A 19,524-nucleotide genomic window follows, 5' to 3' on the forward strand; every position below is an offset into this window, starting at 1 on the left:
CTTCCCAGCCTGTCCCTCCGGGAGCTCAAGATCGGTGCGGACATTGGCGATCAACCGAGCCACGTACCAGCGCGGTGGGGCGGACTGATAGACAGCCCCCGGCCCTCGCCCGCCAGCCTGCGAACTCTACCGAGGGTCACTGGCACCCAGCCGAGGGTCGCTGGCACCCAGACTCAGACAACCCCTCCACGACGTGCCTGCAGACAGGGATCCTCAGGCTACTCTGTTCCTTTCTAATTCTCAACCTTCGCACCTGCCTGCCCCAGGTCCCCTCCCTGATCACCTTCGGGTCTCTCAGGGTCAGCTCCTTGGTCGCTTGTCCCACCCCTTCACTCACCGCTATGTTGACTACCCGTCTGCCGTTCTGAACGCTTTTCGGTTCCACACGTGGGCCTCCTCGCTGGCCTCAACCTTCACACAACCTGTTCCCTCTTCAGGAGCATTCTTCGTTTGGGAACACCTGCTCGTCTTCAAATGTTGCCTCAGCATCACCTCCTTTGGAAAGCTTACCTTGACTTCCGTTCCTAGGTCGGGTTCCCAGCCTCTGAGGCTCGTCCTCGCTGGTTTTCACTTAGGATTTTAATGTCTGATTCCCACTGGAATCAGCTTACTCAGGGACCACTCCTGTCTTTTCGTCTTCTATTTTCTATAGTAATTTTTAATTAAAATATTTTTAAACGAAGGAAATTTACGTCAGTTGATTAAATTTTAGGTAGAAACTAAAATACATAAGTTCTAAAAAAACACTATTTGCACTTTAAAGTTTAGAGCCTGTATTTTTTAACAAATACAGCCGTATTAGTTAGTTGATGAATCAGAACTTTGACCTTCCCCTCCCCTCTCCATCTCTGCAGGAATACCGAGGTTGGTCTTTACCCCCATCTGTAATCATGACTCTTTATGTGTTGTCTGTTTTTCTTCTCTCCTGCATGTCTCTCCCTCTCCCCCACTCTTGCATAGCCCTAATATAAAAGGGAATATAATTATATGTATTTTATTATTTGTATCTGCTGAATCTTTCACTATTTTATATTTTTAAAATTTAAAGTGTGGATGCAGAAAATGAGGATAGGGAGATTGTTTTTTCTTTCTTTCTTTAAATGTGAAACTGCTATTTACTTGAAAATGGTTGCCCCCAAAATACGAACCTTTTCCATCGGAGGTCAGTTGTGCTTAATAGAAAGTATTCTATGTTGGACTAGAAAATATATCTGGAGCAATAGTCAAGAGGAGCCTTCTTTTATCGTTAGATGCACCACACACAGCTTAAGGGAGCGTGAGACTAGGATTCTGCACTCTGCCTCCCCACGATCCCGTGTCCTCAGGTGAGGCCTCCCCCACTCAGGGTCTCTGAACTTTGTCAAGAACCATTCAGGGGCTGTGTGTAGAAGAAGGGGCACTGCCCTTGAGCTTGCCTCCAACTCTGTTGCATTCAAGCTCAGCGACCTTAGGCAGGTCCTGTGACTCTCATTCCCTGGGGTAAAAGGGAGGTGATGTTATCGAGATCGCAACATTGGCGTGACGCTCCAAGGATAGGCGCTATGCAGGGGCTCCGCTCGGCTTGGGTCCTGCCTTCCCCAGACCAGGGGAACCTGAACCGAGAACCACTCTGGGCCATAGACATGGCATAAGGAGGAAGGGGTGAGGACGGAGAGCCACTCAGGCTCTTCCAAAATCAAAGGGTCCCCTTGCTTCTGGATGCTGTCTTATGGTGAAGTACAAGCAGAGGGGAAGTGAGACTACGCTGGTGACCCCCATGGGATCACTCCCGGTTCCCCGCAGTGGGGCCGGGGTACACGGGGAACGAGGAGACTCGGCCTCCACAGCCCCAGGAGCCTCAGCAGAGACGTGTATCCAGGCCTCTTATTCGCAGTGGTGAGACGGCCCCTGCCCTGACTTCCCCTGGCCGGGGCATCAGACTGAGGGTGCGGTGAGAGGCCTGATTCCTGTAGAAGCCACCACGCGTGTGCATCTGTGTATGGGGATGGGGGAGCCACATCACCAAAGGGAACCGAAAGAAGCTCAGGGTGAGTGGTGGGGAGAGAAGGTGGAGATCCAGCAGGCAGCTGGACAAGACCCCCTCCCAACTCTGGACCTGCCCCCCTCAACACAGGCCTGGGCAGATGACAGCTGGTTTTGCCCCCAGTACCTCCCATCCGGGAGACCCATCCCCTCAGTCTGGGCTGTCGGGCTTCCCCAGGCTGGCCTGGTCCTCAGATGTCCTTCTGTTTCTAGGAACTTGCTGGCGAGACACTGGGCTCTGGACTCGAACAGGGCTGAGTCACACCCTGGCTCTACCACTCGGGGATTGTGTGACTTTGAGCAAATCTCGGACTCTCTTGGAAGCCCCATTTCCTGCCTGTAAGGTGAGAATGATAACATCACGGTCACAGTTGGACCATGAGGCCTAAATTTAACAAATGCTCAGTGAGCATCTCCTACGTACCAGGAGAAAACGGCAAACCAAAGTCTACTTTGTCTACACACCCTGCCTTCCTGGAGCTCCCATTCTATGGCGTGAGCTAGACAATAAATGCTTCGGTGACAAAATTGGGGGGGGCGGGGCGCTTCGTGGGTTGTTGCACAGTCAGAGTAGAGGCGCTACTTGATCTGACTTAGGGTTTTACACGGCCACTCTGGCTCCTGCCTGTAAAGCACATAATATGACACGCGAAAGTGGCAGCTTCACGGCTACCGATGCCCAGGACGCCACAGCTGGGGCTTCCTTCCCCTTTCTTACTAAACGCTGCGTCCTCAGAGCATTCTGAGGTGTGAGCTGGAAGTCCCCCGCTTGGCCAGCACTGTCACGCAGATGCCTCTAGACCTCATATCCCACCCCACCCCCTTCCAAATCTGCACTCTATCTCTTCAAATGGCCTGTGTCCCAGGAAGCTACACAGCCACCCTTGTCCATCCCAGGTCCTGGCTCTGTGCTCCCTTAACCCTGTTGAGAAAAAATGCTACTTCCCTTGTCCTTCGTGGTCAGCCCCTCTCCTCTCCCTAATCCTCTGCAATCTGGCTCCCACCCCCTTTCCCACGGATTCTGCTCTGGACCTTGGACCCAGAGCTCCAGCCGTCCCTGAGACCCTCAGGTACGCCTCAGAAACTCCAGTCTCTGCATGTCTTCTTTACTTAAACTCTCAGATCCTGAGGTTTCACTGTTGCCTGGGTTTCTCCCCATCCACTGTAAATAAATGCCCTGGGATTTCGCTCCTAGCTCAGCTCGGTGCCTTAGCATCCTCCTGCACCCTGCGCTGCCTCGCCCCTGCCCTGCCTCTCAGTGCGGTCGTCATTGGTCCTTCTGCTGATTCTTCCCCCGCTTGTATCTTCCACCACGACACCAGGAGGCCTCTTGCCCAGATCGTCATCTCCCCACTCTGCCCCCGCGACTACCCTTGGTCTGATTTAGACACTTCTAAAATCTACTTAGCTCAGTGTTTTGCTCAAACCACTTCCCTCCCCAGTACTGGGCTTTAACAAGGAAGGGTCTGGGGCCAGAGCCTCCATCCTTCCTGCCTGTCTGGAGGACTCACTTGAGAGCATGCAGCACTTGGACAAGGAGGAAAAGGAAGAGAAGGAAGTCCAACCTGGAAACCACAGTCTTCCAGGGCTCCTGCAATGGGAATGACTGAGCCCCTGCTTTGTGGGGACAGAGGCCACCCCAGTCCTGCAAGAACCAGCTGTGGACTTCAGTGTCCTCCCTTGTCCCAAACAGACTTGGTTGAAGCCCAGAGTCCATAGGTGCCCCCACCGGGGAGAGGGATCCCCCCAGATGCACGAGGACCACCCGTCATTGATGTGGGTGCAGGGGGTCCTGTGGCTTATCAGCCCAATTCATCTCAAGCCCCTGCAACTTAGAACCAGGGCTCGGGATCCCCCCTGGGGCAGGACTGTTGTGCCTCTAAGGTGGGAAAGGAGGAGAGACTCAGTTGTGTCCAGGATGGCAGGGTCGGCCCAATGGCATGGGGGGGGCTCTTCTCAGCTCACATCTGGACCTCAGGATGGTGGAAAGATGACAGAACCACCCTGCATGGGGGGGGGGACTCTGGGGATGGCTCTGGGAGTCCAGAGGAGGCACTCTGGCCTGGAGTGAGGTGTGAGGTTATGGGAGGGGGCAGGGGGCATAATATTTGTCCCACGTGGCCTCTCAACACTTCACCATGGGAGGGGGATGTCCCAGCTGCCCCTCTCTGGCCTCCTAAGGGGTGGGCTGGCTGGGGGTTGTGGTCTGAGGACGTCATGTATGTGGTAGAGGCAGGAGAAGGAGCTCTTGGGGGCCAGGAGCCAACAGAGCTGTGGGAACAGGTGTTTGGTTCTTGCCAGCCAGGTACCCCTGGGCCAGGGCTACCACCCTGTAAGAGTCAGACCTGGGGGCCCGAGATGGGGCTCCCCCAGGCTGCTCTGCTGCTTCTGTGGCCTCTGAGAGCCCTGAGGGCTGAAGGACCCCGGGGGGCTCCTAGAGTAGGACCACCCTGCTCTCTTGGGTCCTCCTAGAGAAGGAGGGTGTCAGGACTTGCTAGAGGGGAGTCTAGTGGGAGTTCTGACCAGGCCAGTGTCCTGGAATCTCTGTGTTTCACAGTTTTTCAAGTCAGGAGCCAGCTGGAGCTCTGATGCCCACCCAGGCACCCTGTGCCAGGCCAACTGGGGCCATAAGGGTGCCGGTGGGCATGCAGGACCCAAGAGTCTCCACCGATCTGTGCCAGTCTGAGGACCAGTCTCCCCGATTTCTTTCAGCCTATTCTCCTCCCTTTCTCCTGGAGCAGCACTTCCAAAGCTGCAGGGAGGCTGACGTGACCTGACAGCTTGTCCAGGAGTCATCACCAGTGGTGGAGGTTGGGGTGAGATGGGAAGAAGAAAGGGACACCTGCTCAGGTAGGAAAGAACTTATGGGGGCTTCCTCGTCACCCCCCGACTCACTTCAAAAGCTGTGCTTTGCAGTAGCAGGTCACGGGAGTGCCTGAGAGGACTGGGCAAGAGGGTGGTGAGCCCAGGGATCCTGGGTCCACCTGGAACTCGGCCGTCTAGAGAGCAAGTGTGCTCAATCCTGCGTCCTCCTGCAGTTCAGGGACCATGGGGGTCAGGAAAGAGAGTAGGCCATGGGCCTCTTGCAGAGGGACAGCCCATCCCAAGCTATGGAGAAGAGCCAGGAGAAGCACCACCAGGCTGGTGAAGGCCCTGTTGGAACGGGGCGTGGTGTTCTGGAGAGGGCAGGCCACATGCTGGGCTGGCTGGAGGCGCAAATACAACCAGGTGATATTGATGAGCCCCTAAGACATGCAGGATACCGCTGAGCACTTTTCATACATTATTGCATTTAACTGTCACAACCAGCCACCGTGACGTGGGCATCATTCGTACATGTCCCCATTTACAAAGAAGCGAGTTGAGTTACTTCCTAACCTTGCAAACTTGAGTGAGTTACTCATCTTACTTCTTTGTATTCTTAGCATTATCTCTGGTGCTCCTTGGCTTGAAGAAGCATCACCCTGATCTCTGTCTTCGTCTTCACACGTTGCTTTCCTTGTGTGCACGTCACTGTGTCCAAATTCCCTTTTTTCATAAGGACAACAGTCATACTGGATTAGGGCCCACCTAATGACCTCATCTTAACTAATTACATCTGCAAAGACCCTATTTCTAAATAAGGTCACATTCAGAGGTACTGGGGTTAGTACTTTAACACATGAATCTGGGGGAGGGGGGGACACAATTCAACCCATGACAGAATTTATCATGTAACCTACTCTCCACCAAACACCAGAGTCACATTTGATTCTCCCATCAACTGTACAAGGTAGGGATATGTATTATCTTCGTTTTATAGGTGAAGACACTGAAGTTCAGAAAGGTTGGGCAATTTACCCAAAGGCACACAGCAATTAGTAAAATGAGGCACTGGGATTTGAACCTGACCACGAGTGATATTTGATCACTTTAGAGTCAGACAGACCTGGGTTCAGGTCCCAGCTGTGTGACCTTGGGTAAGGCATTCGGCCTCTCTGAGTCTCAGTATCCTTGTTTACACAAGGGGTTAATACTGTACTGTCAGCAGCGAAGAACTGCTGCTCAGCAGTTGGTGGGGGGGGGGGGGGGGTGAGGTCTAGCCCAGTGCCTGGTAGAAGAAGTGATGTTAATTTAAACATAGCAGTAGCCACTCCCCAGAGCACATCCTGTGTTCTGGTGGTTCTGGGTCGCAGCCTCACTATGGCCAGCTGTCCTCACTGAGCCCCTGGGGCAGGTAGAGCCAGGGAAGCATGCAGATCCCACACTCTCCAGCCCAGAGCTCCCTGGGGCTATCCCCCCGCCTCCAGCTTCCCACCTGGCATGCTCTCCACTGGGAGAGGAGAGGGAGCTGGCTGCTAGGGGCCTTATTCCTCATGCTCAGGCCCCGGGATGTTGTCTGTATAGAAAATGTGGCCCGTGTACGAGTCAGGGAATGATCGTGGCCCCTGAGAGAGGCTGCCCACTCCCCAGCTGTCTCCCCCTCAGGAACAGGCCCAGGAGAAAGCATAGGGTCAGAGAACAGAGCTGGGTGGGTGGATGTGGGACCGCGGGGAGGGGCTGACCACAAAGGCAGCATGAAGTGATGGCAAGTGTTCTGCATCTTGATTTGATTGTGGTGATGGTCACACAACTCTCTGCATTTGCCAGAATTCACAGCTGTTCACTAAAAAGAGCGGATTCCATTGTATGTGAATTACAAATAAATAAAAATTGTAAACAATAAATGCTGGAGAGGGTGTGGAGAAAAGGGAACCCTCTTGCACTGCTGGTGGGAATGTAAACTGATACAGCCACTATGGAGAACAGTATGGAGGTTCCTTAAAAAACTAAAAATAGAACTACCATACGACCCAGCAATCCCACTCCTGGGCATATACCCTGAGAAAACCGTAATTCAAAAAGAGTCATGTACCACAATGTCCACTGCAGCTCCATTTACAATAGCCAGGACATGGAAGCAACCTAAGTGTCCGTCGACATATGAATGGATAAAGAAGATGTGGCACATGTATACAATGGAATATTACTCAGCCATAAAAAGAAACGAAATTGAGTTATTTGTAGTGAGGTGGATGGACCTAGAGTACAGACTGTCATACAGAGTGAAGTCAGAAAGAGAAAAACAAATACCGTATGCTAACACATATGTACGGAATCTAAAAAAAGGTTCTGAAGAACCTAGGGTCAGGACAGGAATAAAGACACAGGTGTAGAGAATGGACTTGAGGACACGGGGAGGGGGAAGGGTAAGCTGGGACAAAGTGAGATAGTCACGTGGACATGTATACCTTACCAAATGTAAAATAGATAGCTAGTGGGAAGCAGCCGCATAGCACAGGGAGATCAGCTCGGTGCTTTGTGACCACCTAGAGGGGTGGGACAGGGAGTGTGGGAGGGAAACGCAAGAGGGAGGAGATATGGGGATATATGTGTAGGTATAGATGATTCACTCTGTTATAAAGCAGAAACTAACACACCATTGTAAAGCAATTACACCCCAATAAAGATGTTTAAAAAAATAAATTAAATAAATAAAAATTTAAAAAGCCACTCAGAAGATCCAAATTCTAGATGTCAAGACATTTTAGGAATGACTTAACAAATTTATATAGCTTGTAGTTTCCTTTTAATGCAAGCAAAAGACCAATATAATATAAATATGCCTTAAAGATCTCTAAGTAAGTTTTAAATAAAAATTCTAAATAATTTAAAAAAGAAAAGCAAAAGAGCGGGTTCATCACAGAGAGACAGGGTTGGCACCTGGCCCCTACCCTCTCCGTTTCTCCCTCCCTCCAGCCTGGATCTTCTGGGCTCTTCCCCTGGTCATCCTGCTATACCTCTGCTGACCTCCTCCCACTCGCAGGAGGCTGAGTATTGTCTCTGGGGTTTGATGACTTCTATCAGGCTCCCTGACTGCCCCAGGGACACAGAAAAAGGAGCTACCCTCAGTGTGGGTGGCTCTAGGTAAGAGGCGTGTGAGGCAAGGTTGTGGCAGGACACAGGCGGAGCTAAATGGAGGCAAGTTTAGAACATTTGCAGAGATGTGAACAGGATTATGAAAGCCACTGTGAAACTTCCAGGCACCCAAGGCCTAGCATCAGCAGGGAACTGTCACCACCCACAGAGTGGCTGTCCTCCAGGACCTGCGGCTGTGCAAGATTGGGGGCTCTATGGCTTCCACTCTCCCACCCTCCTATTTCTTGCCAGTGCCTCCCCTTAGCCAAATCAGCCCAGAATCCAGAGATCAAGGGAGCCTGTGTCATGCAGGTCCAGGTCAGCCGCTTTGAGGCATGAAGTAGGGCAGAAAAAAGCAGAGGGTGGTGGGGAGAAGGGAGGGCTCTCATGGGGAAATTGGGAGCATACCCTGGGCCCATGGTTACCTCAGGCTTCTACCCAGGGACAGCCAGGCGTCCCAGCTATTCCAGGGTGGGAGTTCCTAGATGAATGAATGAATGAATGATAAATTTGAAAATGGATGAGTGACAGAAGGAATGGGGATGGGCCTGTTCCTATTGGCACTAAGAAGGAGGTGGATCCTTTTTCCCAGGATCCCCACCCTTGCAGGCCTTTAAGGACTATTTCCAGAATACCCACTTTGGGGCCCTACACAGGACCCTGAGCAAGAGAAGCAGAGGGCATGGGCTGGGCAGGACAGGGCAAGGTGGGCCATCAGGTACTGGGGAGCGGGTAGGTCCTGTAGGATGAAAGGCTTTGCTCCTCCTCCCTCACACTGGAAACCTACTCCCGGGCTGCCTCCTGTCCTGCCCCACCCTGCTCCCCAGGCCCCGCCTTCTCCAGCTGGGCCACTCAGGGACATAGGCTGGGTTCACAGGGCTCAGTCAGGCGTTGGTGCTGCAGGGGAGGGGAGGCACAGCAGGGTGGAAACCAAGGGACCTGTCACCCTGATTCGTACAGTGTGCACGTCTGCAGAGCAGCAGCCAGGATCCCCAGAGCGGGCCTCCTGGTGGGAGGAGCAGAGCCTGGCCTCGGACCCGTGCGTGCTTTCAGAGTACCCTGGGAGGTAAGGCAGGTGGTAGCTGATGTGGAAAAGGAGGGTAGCCACCATTCCCACTGAGACCTGCCCCGACAACTTGTTGGTCCCTGGGGGCTGAGGGGAATTTTGGACCAGCTCCGGGGTCTACACCGAGAGGTATTCCAGGTGCAGGATGGAGCAGCAGGGGCAATTACCAGGGGAGCCTGACCACAGGGCCACCAATAAGCCACGCCCAGACCTTAGAACACGCGTTTTCCTGGATCTGGACATCCATCCTGACTCATAAAATCTGAGGTGACCCTGAGGACTGTGCAGCCCCACAAAGCTCCATCAAAGCTGCTGCCTCGGGGCTTCGCTGCTGGCGCAGTGGTTGAGAGTCCGCCTGCCGATGCAGGGGACGCGGGTTCGTGTCCCGGTCCGGGAAGATCCCACATGCCGCGGAGCGGCTGGGCCCGTGAGCCGTGACCGCTGAGCCTGCGCTTCCGGAGCCTGTGCTCTGCTACGGGAGAGGCCACAACAGTGAGAGGCCCGCATACCGCAAAAAAAAAAAAAGCTGCAGCCTCTCTATCACTGGGGCTCCCACCCTGTGGCCATCTCAGTGCCTCAGTCCTCCCTCCTGTGCCCCATCGTCCAAGGCCGTCCTTCTTCAGGCAACTTTCCTGCCCACACGCTCTGCCCAGGACCTTTCCTGGGAACAACTTACCCGGATGGGACAGGAAGACAGTATAGTAAACTGTCCAGAGGTAAGCCCTAGAGTAACCACTAAGAAAATAGAAAAAAAATACAGTAAAAAAAAAAGGGGCTTCCCTGGTGGCGCAGTGGTTGAGAGTCTGCCTGCCGATGCAGGGGACGCGGGTTCGTGCCCTGGTCCGGGAAGATCCCACATGTCGGGGAGCAGCTGGGCCTGTGAGCCATGGCCGCTGAGCCTGCGCGTCCGGAGCCTGTGCTCCGCAACGGAAGAGGCCACAACAGCGAGAGGCCCGCGTACCGCAAAAAAAAAAAAACTCATTAAAGGAATAATTAAAATGTTATACTAGAAAATATTCACTTAATGCAAAATAAAGCAGTCTAGGCGAAATAGAGGAACAAAAAGGAAATGATATATTTAGAAAGCAAGTAAAATGGCAAATACAACTATATTAGTAACGTGAATGGATTAAAACAAGATCCAACAAAATACTGTCTATAGGAGACATACTTTAGATTTTTAAAAAAATATTTATTTATGTATTTTTATTCTGTGGCTGCATCACGTCTTAGTTGCGATGCATGGGCTTCTGTCTAGTTTTGCAGTGCAGGCTTATGGGATGCAGGCTTATGGGATCCCGCGGCATGTGGGATCTCAGTTCCCTGACCAGGGATCAAACTGGCATCCCCTGCATTGCAAGATGAATGCTTAACCACTGGACCACCAGGGAAGTCCCACAGACATACTTTAGATTTACAGATACAAAAAGATTTAAACTAAAAGAATAGAAAAAAGTTTTATCATGCAAACAGCAACCATAAGAAAACTGGAGGGCTATACTGTCATCAGACAAAATAGGTTTTAAAACAAAAAAAGTAACTCAAGATAAAGAGGGACATTTTATAATGATAAAAGTGTAATGCATCAGAAAGGTGACAATTGTAAACCTAAGTGCACCTTAACAACAGATCCATACCTCATTCCGTATACAAAAGTTAACTCAAAATGGATCAAAGATCTTATATGTAAGAGCTAACACTGTAAAACTCTTATAAGAAAACACAGGGATGAATTTTTCTAAACATAGACTAGGCAATGATTCCTTAAATATGTTACCAAAAGTACAAGCAACAACAACAATGAAAAAAAAACAGATTGGACTTTATCAAAACTAAAAACTTTTGTGCTGCAAAAAAAAAACACCATAAAAAATGAAAATAACCCACAGTATGGGAAAAAATATTGACTAGCCATATACCTGATAAGTGACTTGAATCTAGAATATATAAAGAACTCTTACAACAAAATAATCAAAAGACAAATAACTCAATATTTTAAATGGACAAAGGACTTGAATAGACATTTCTCCAGAGAAGACACATAAATGACTAATAAGCTTGTGTAATGATTTTCAACATCATGAGTCATTAGGGAAATGCAAATCAAACCACAATGAAATACCACTAGGATGGCTGTAATAAAAAAATCAGATAATAATAAGTGTTATCAAGGAAGTAGAGAAATTGGAACCCTCATATGTTGCTGGTGGGAATGGGAAGTGGTACAGCCACTTTGGAAAACAATTTGGCAGTTCTTCAAAAGGTCAAAGGTAGAATTACCATATGATGTTACTTCCAGTAACATACCCAAGAGAAATTACAGCGTATGTCCTCACAAAAACTTGCCCATGAATCTTCACAGCAGCATTATTCATAATAGCCAAAAAGTGGAAACAACCCAAATTCTATCAGCTGATGAATGGATAAAGTATGGTACATACTTTGGTACATACACATTACTTGGCAACAACAAGGAATGGAGTATGGATACATGGTAAAACATGGATAAACCTTGAAAACGTTATGCCCAGTGAAAAGCCAGACACAAAGGATTACTTATATGAAATGTCCAGAATAGGCAGATCCATAGAGAAGAAATGTGGATGAGTGGTTGCCTAGGGCTGGGGCATGGATGGTGGTGGGAAATAGGGGGTGAATGCTGAAGGGTATGGGGTTTATTTTTGGATGATAAAATGTGTTAAAATTGATTGCAGTGATGATTGCACAACTCTATGAATATACTAAACTATTAAATTATACTCTTTAAACAGGTGAATTTATGGTATGTGAATTATATCTCAATAAAGCTGTTACCAAAAAAATAAGCCAAACATATAGGAATTTGAGGTCACTACTCTGTTCCAGGACATCTGGTGCCTCATTATGGCCCCAGCTGTGGTTTTGACCCACTGGCCTCTACTCCCTTGCCACCTGACCCCCTCTCTTCATACTACCTGGAAGGAACAGCTGCCACTTCCCCTCCCTCAGCCCCTGTCTAAGATCTTGCTTGTCTCAAAACTGTGGAGTGGGGCTATGGTGCTGAGTGAGATCAGGTCCTTGACCAGAGGCCCCATGGCAAGTCTTGGCCCAAACTCCTGCAAGACTGTCTCTTCTCTCTCTAGGGGGCCTCATTCACATCATAGCCAATGTGGATCTATTACGAAACTTTCCCAGCCAATGGAAGGGAGTATTCTGTCTTGAGAAGCTGCACTTTTCACTAATTTGCACAAAGTTGCCTTACAGTCTGAATATGCGCTGTTCTATACAGTAGCTACTGGCTACATAGGGCTATTTCTATTAAAGTGAATTAGAATGAAATAAAAAGTAAAAATTCAGGGGAGTTCCCTGGCAGTCCAGTGGTTAGGACTCCACGCTTTCACTGCCGAGGGCGCGGCTTCAATCCCTGGTTGGGGAACTGAGATCCTGCAAACCGCGTGGCACGGCCAAAAAATAAAAAAAAATAAAAATTCAGATCCTCAAGTGCACTAGCCATATTTCAGGGGCTCAGTAGCCTCATGGGGCCATCGTATTGGACAGTGCAGATATAGACATTTCCATCATCGCAGACAGTTCTGTTGGACTGTGCTGCTCAAAACCACTGGAAGAGGCTTTGTGGGATCTTGAGAGCAGGACCGTGAGGGATGGGAAGAAGCGAAATGGGTGGGAAGAAGAGGAAATTGCAGGCAGGAAGCCACACATATCTCCTGCCCTCTTTGCCCCAACCTCTTAGCTTCTCCAAGCCCTAATGGGATCCCCAGGGAGCGGTCTTTGAGAAAAAAGATAGAAAAGAGATTGGGGAAGCCCCAGGTTCTCCAGTGGGCCCAAGGTTGATTGGCAAGCTTCCCTCCAGGCTGGAGAGCCTCGTGGCTTGGAGGTCCCTGTGTGGCGCCTGGAAACATTCTGCCAATACCCCCCTCCAGGTCCTGGCTCTGCTGCGAGGTTCAGATACGCACTCTGATTGCCCTGGTCTTTTTTTGCCAAAAACGAAAACAGAAAAATACACAAACCCTCCTAAGATCCCAGCAGGTTCCATCTGACAAGGAAGTACTGCGCTCCAACTGTGATACTAACCTGTGAGTGGTGTTGGTCTAGTGTGTGAGCTCACACTGGTACTTGAGTAGGCATGCTGCAGCTTGGCACAGTCCCTGGAACACAGTGAGGCGGACCCCTGAAGGCCTTTTAAGGGACAAAGGAAGTCCTTTTCCTGGAAGGGGGCTGGTGGCCTAGTTATTCTGAATTGTGGGGAGAGGTGGCCAGCTGTGGGGTACAGCTGTGGAATTAGAATCTCAGGTCGGGGCTTCCCTGGTGGCACAGTGGTTGAGAGTCCGCCTGCCGATGCAGGGGACGCAGGTTCATGCCCCGGTCCAGGAGGATCCCACATGCTGCGGAGCGGCTGGGCCCGTGAGCCATGGCCGCTGAGCCTGCGCGTCTGGAGCCTGTGCTCCACAGCGGGAGGGGCCACAACAGTGAGAGGCCTGCGTACCGCAAAAAAAAAAAAACAATATCTGATCTGTGATAAACAGCACATCCCCGCCCCCTGTCCCCCTGCTGCAGCTGCTCAGCTGGTCAGGTCAGCCGGGGTAACCTTCTCCTGGGGTGGACATGATGTTGTGAGCAGGGAGAGAGGGTCCTAGGGGAGTAGGGAGCTGGAGACAGGAGCCACTGAGGGAGGTGACTTGGGGGCAAGTTGGTGACTTGCAGGGGCAGATGGGGATGGGGGTTGGGATGCTGCACAGCCTGTTCCCAAATACCACGTCCAAACGACATCCTGTGGTGCACACACGCTTGCACGCGGTTGTGTGGGCCACGTGAAGGGTGTGGAAGAACAGACCTTGTTACCATTGGTTACACCGGATGCGAGTGATGGGCAAGGAAGGGCTGGAGCAGGTGTAATGATGGGCTTTGCCTTTATTCCTTTGTGGTAGCTTATTTCATTTGTTACAACTGGTGTGACTTGAAAGGTCAACATTTAAGTACAAAATTTAATCATTTACTAACCCCTTCTCTCCCTCCCTGTTTACAGCCAACTTTTGCTTCCAGCCACCAAAGGCAGAGGGAAAACCAAGCTGCTTCTATTGACAGTACAACCTGAAAGAGGTAAGGAACAGAAAGTGACTATGTTGGGGTCTTCCGTGTACCAGGTGCTGCACATGTGTCAAGCACACATCACGTGTTTGTTGCCTTATTAGACTCTCCCAGCCTACCGTAGCAGTTATTACTTCCTTTTCCAGATGAAAGATTTTGGCTTAGGGTGGTAGAGTAACTTAGTAGAATATGTGGTAAGGTTAGCATATCAGCTAAGGGCCCAGGAGAAAAGAGAATTCCCCTCAAAAGGGTTTAGCTAAAGAGAACTTAAAGGAGGGACCATTTACCGATCTGTAGACATGGTATTAGAGAATCACCAGGGGGCTTCCCTGGTGGTGCAGTGGTTAAGAATCCGCCTGCCAGTGCAGGGGACACGGGTTTGAGCCCCGGTCCGGGAAGATCCCACATGCCACGGAGCAACTAAGCCCATGTGCCACAAATACTGAGCCTGCGCTCTAGAGCCCGCGAGCCACACCTACTGAGCCCGCGTACCACAACTACTGAAGCCCGCGTGCCACAACTACTGAAGCCCACGAGCCTAGAGCCCGTGCTCCACAAGAGAAGCCACCGCAATGAGAAGCCCGCGCACTGCAACGAAGAGTAGCCCCCGCTCGCCGCAACTAGAGAAAAGCCCGTGTGCAGCAACAAAGACCCAACGCAGCCAAAAAAAAAACAAAGAGCAGCAGCCAACGCACAGCTGCAGCCAGTTTAAAAAAAAAGAGAATCACCAGGGAACTAACAATAGTAGGGAGCCATTGCCACTCCCTGGGCTGAGCGGATAAGGGGAAGGACTAGTGGTACCATGGGAGCTGTGCTGAGCAGGAGGAGGCCAAGAAGAAATACCCCAACCGCTCTCCTCCCCTGCCCTTCGGGCCCTGCCTGCACCTCTCACTGGCTGACCCAACAGGAAGCCAGAGGGCACGAAAGCCAGAGCGATGCCGTCTGTAGGGGGTGGAGAGGGAGAATGAATGGAAGAGGTAGAAAGGGAGATCAACCAGCACAGACAGTCAGTGGTGGAGCAGGATTTGAACTCAGGACTCACTGACTCTAAACCCTGGAGCCCTTGTGCTGCCCTACGGAGCCACGCATGCTACTGTGCCCACACACCCGGCTGGGTCCCAAACGCCACTCCATTCATGCGGACATCCTGTCAAATAAGGACTCAAGCCTGGGCCTGAGATATTCCTCCTTTCTCTAGCCAGAATGTTCCTGTTCTAAAGAAAGTACTGGACTTTGGTGAGGATGGTGGCATCTGGTTCCACTAGCCCAGCAGAGAAATGTGAGCCCTTTATTCCAAGCCTGACATTTGAGTGCACCTGCGGTCGTGTGCTCACGCCCCTCCGTCCGCCAGGATCCACATTCCCCTTCCCTTGGTCTGGCCCGGGCATTCTGGCCATTGCTATTCCTGATTCATTCATCCCTGTATTCCTGTATCTGCCTCAATACCTGGCACCGAAGAGGCTCACACTGACCAGTCACAGTGGAAACTCAGCTGCTCTCCAAATAACACCCTTTCCTCTGGGCTCTGGGATTTTTTTCACAGAGCGAGTTTTCCAGACGCTCCTGTACCTTCTGTTGCAGGTAAAGAATGTTAATATTGCCTTTTCAGGTTGGGCCTCAGCGGGAGATGATGATGATGTCAATAAAAATAATAATATATTTTGGGTGTTTAAAATGTGCCAGGCACTGTAAAAAGATTTTTATACTCATTGTCTCATTCGTCAGACGCCGCTTCTGCAAATTCTCTCAGCTGCGCCTTATTCCAGTTCTCCACAGTCTGCAAGCTGCACAGGTGCATCCCAGTGGCGTCTCGCCTCAGGCCCTGGCTATAAATCTCTCCTGTTTGGCTTTGGAATTTCCCTGTTGCACCCTCGGTAGCCCACTTGAGCACTCATTCACACCTAACTGGGAGCACCTAATGCCTTCCGGTTCTACCCTAGACCAGTGGGGCACTGATGTCAACGGATAAGTGCTTCCACTTTCTGGCTGAGCTGCTTTCATACAGATGGTCCTGTGGAATTGGACACACACATGCCCACAGCAGTGACCAGCCACTCCATAAGGCAGTCTTGTATTGGCTTTTCATCCTTCCCCGTTTTGCTCTCCCCACCCCTCATTTCTGCTCCCTGGGATCATATTCCAAAACTTGCATGTAAGCCTTTGTCTCGACAATCCTTATAACAATCAGGACGGAAGTACTATTATTATCCCCACTTCACAGGGGAGGAACCTGAGGCTTAGCAAAGTTTAGTAACCTGCCAAAATCATACAGAGGGTAAGGGCAGAGCCACTGAAACGTTTAGGAAGGAAGGAAAGGGTGTGAAATGCTCCTCTCAGGAGAGGGAGATTGGATTTACCAGGGAATTGTAGTAGAATTTCTGGCAGTCTTGTGTGTCTGTTGAGGTTTGTGGCCATGAATTTGAAGCAAATCCAGTCACCCAAGGACTGGGGTGTTCTGCAGCGATACTCAGGTGCTCCGACGGAGGCACTGTGGGAGGGCAAGGGTGAGGAGTTGGGCAGAGCAGTAAGCAGCGGGGAGCCAGGGTGACCAGGGGTGTCGGGGGGCTTGGGCTCCTGGTGATGATAAGGCGTGTGGGCCCTGGGACCCCAAGGACCTGGCATTGAACCCAGGCTCTGTGGTTTACTCCCAGCGTGACTCTGAACAGCTCACCTGACTCCTCAGATTCCTCAACTGTAAAATGGGAATAAAGGCACCCTCGCCCGCATGGCTGGGGGGACAGTTAGAGATCCCGTAAGAGAAGTAATAAGAGATAATGCCTACGTGCCCAGCCCCGTGCTGAGTGCACTTTCCAGCGTTAAAGCGGGTGCTGTTAGAGCCACAGGTCACAGAGAAGAAAAATTAGCCACTGTAAGTTGAATGACTTGCCTGAGGCCGCATAGCAGAAAGCTTCAGACTCAGGATTTGACCTGGTAGCCCTCACCAGAGTCCGCTCTTAGCCCCTCCTCCACCCAGACTCCCAGGAGACCTGCCTTCTAACAGGCACCATTTTCCTTAACCCTGGTGGGAACAGAGCTGCCACTTCCCAGCTCCTTTTCCAGCAGCCGGCTGGCCCTGGCTTTCCTCTGCTCCTGTGAGCCTAGCTCCAGGCCAGCCGAGGCCAGGTCTCAGCACTGGCTCACATTCTCCCCGTCCCCTGCCGCCAACTGCTCAGGGCCTATTAGGGGTCCACACTTCTGAGGAGAGACACTGCTTTCCCTTAAGGTGCTTGGAGAGTGGGCTCGAGGGACCTTTAGCCCTGACAGTGGGCTGGGGGGTGGGAGCAGGGAGCAGGGTGGCTCTGATTTGCTGGCCTTTATGGGGAGGGAGACTGCTCTGGCGGGCTTCACGGCTCCACCCTCCATATCCCTTTGCCTGTGAGCTTGGGGCCCATCCCCACCTCCCCTGCTTCCAGCTGCACTGAGGAGTTTCCCAGCCTGGTGGCCCATGTGACCAGCTTCTCTCACTTCCTCCCTTTGGCCCCCTCCGCCTGCTGAGCCCAAGGCCCAGCCCTGCCCCCAGCCCGGACTCACCCCCCTACACACACACACAGGCCAAGCCTGAGCCCAAGAGCTGGAAAATGGGCTGGAGAAGAAAGGCCTTGGCATTTGGGGCCAAGCCTGGGGCTGCCAGGGTGCATAGGGATGGTGAGTAGAGTCCAGGAAAGAAATGTAGAGGTGGAGAGGGGAGACCGGGAGTGCCCTTGACTTCAGAGACCTGGAGCAGCACCTCTTTTTTTGTTTGTTTTTTTAAACCCATTTATTTATTTTTTGCAGTACGCAGGCCTCTCACTGTTGTGGCCTCTTCCGTTGCAGAGCACAGGCTCTGGACGCGCAGGCTCAGCGGCCATAGCTCACGGGCCTAGCCGCTCCGCGGCATGTGGGATCTTCCCAGACCGGGGCACGAACCCACGTCCCCTGCGTCGGCAGGCGGACTCTCAACCACTGCGCCACCAGGGAAGCCCCGCACCTCTTGTTTTTATTCATTTACTGAGCACTTAGTCTGTGCCAACCACTACCCTACCCTAAATTCTTTATCTATTTAGTCTCTCTTAATCCTCACTGTTAGTTTATAAAGTAGCTGTTATGATCCCCAGTTTACAAACAGGGAAACTGAGGCAACTAGCAGTTAGAGGCCTAGTGGAATTGGCCGAGCAGGGATTTGAACCCAGCTCAGTTTGCTTCTCCTGTAAACAGGTGAGGAAGGGAACCCCAGGGTGGTGAAGTAACCCAAGGGGCTAGGAGACCAGCTGTCCCAGAGCCCAAGAGTGATGAGTTTGTGGGGTTTTTAGAGCCTGCTCTTGGATCACATGCAGAAGTCACCCTCAACCCCTCCCAGCTTCCTGCTCTCCCGGGGGCTCCCCTGCACCTCTGAGCCAGGTCTGGGGTCAGGATGGGGCTGGGCCCCGGGGTCGGGTCGAAGTGCCCATCAGGAAGGCAGGCGCCACGGGGCGGGGTGACAGACACCAGAAGCCCTCCCTGAACAAAGGCTGGGTGGGAGGCGGCCTGGTGTTTCCACACCCCGCCCCTCCCAGCGCCTGCTGAGCCATGACCCATAGTCAGCAAGGCGGGGCGAGCATGGCCAGGGCCGAGGCCGCTCTGCTGCCCCTCGTTCTGCAGCTCACGGGCCTGGCACTGGCCCCGGGGACCAGCAGAGGTAGGTCGGGGCGCCGAGGGCTTGGGGGCAGCCAGGCAGGACCTCACCTCTTGCTCAGCCCAGTCTGAGGGAACGGCTGGGGCCGGGGGCCGCCTCCCTGGGCCCTGCCTCGGGGTGCGTGAGCCTCCCAGGCTAGCCTGAGTCCTCCCCATCGGTGGAGGAGCCAGCATGGTCAGGGCAGCACGGAGACTGTGGCATGGGGTCCTGGAGCAGGACGGGGCTTCCTGCTCTGGCCTCGGGAGGAATTCCTGCAGGCAGCGGTGGGGGAGAGTCCGCCCTGGAATCTGGGAGTCTGAAGTTAATTATTTGTCTTGAGAAAGGGGAAAAAAAAGAAGGCCCGCCATGGGAGCTGACTTTGAGTCTCTGTGTCTGGCTTTCATCCAGAAGGACAGGCAGGAACAGAGAGGTCAGGACTGGGACTGTGCAGGGGGGAAGGGAGGGGAGCAGAGGACAGGTCCACGGGGAGCAATCAGGCTTTGTGCAACAGGAGCTCTTTCTGCAGGTCTCTCCAGGCAAAGGACCGGCCCGATCTTCCCTGAGGGTCCCAGAGGACCCTCAGCTTCTCCCCAACCCCTTTCTTGTGCCTGCTTAAGCAGGCCTGGAGGGAGTGGCCTGAAAGGAGGAATCATGGTTGGGGGGGGGGTGTCATGCTGGGGTGGAGGGTTTAAGATACTGGGACCCCATCCTTGGCCGCCCTTCATGGGGCTGGGAAGGAAGCGAGGTACAGGGGCCATACCAAGACAGAGAGCCATTCCAAGTG

At 52.1% G+C, this 19,524-nt stretch overlaps 1 protein-coding gene across 1 annotated transcript in view; it reads left to right on the forward strand.

The window, feature by feature from the left end:
* Positions 1 to 19,524, forward strand: part of KCP (kielin cysteine rich BMP regulator) — a 45,172-nt gene that overhangs the window by 1,719 nt on the left and 23,929 nt on the right. Inside the window, exons 2-4 of the mRNA XM_024762596.1 lie at positions 2,236 to 2,366; positions 4,735 to 4,872; positions 14,049 to 14,122. Of these exons, the coding sequence (XP_024618364.1) occupies positions 4,844 to 4,872; positions 14,049 to 14,122 (103 nt within the window). The 5' untranslated portion in view covers positions 2,236 to 2,366; positions 4,735 to 4,843. The remainder of the gene's footprint in view (positions 1 to 2,235; positions 2,367 to 4,734; positions 4,873 to 14,048; positions 14,123 to 19,524) is intronic.

The sequence above is a fragment of the Neophocaena asiaeorientalis genome, unplaced genomic scaffold, assembly GCF_003031525.2.
Source record: "Neophocaena asiaeorientalis asiaeorientalis breed wild unplaced genomic scaffold, Neophocaena_asiaeorientalis_V1.1 scaffold681, whole genome shotgun sequence".
Lineage (NCBI taxonomy): Eukaryota > Metazoa > Chordata > Mammalia > Artiodactyla > Phocoenidae > Neophocaena > Neophocaena asiaeorientalis.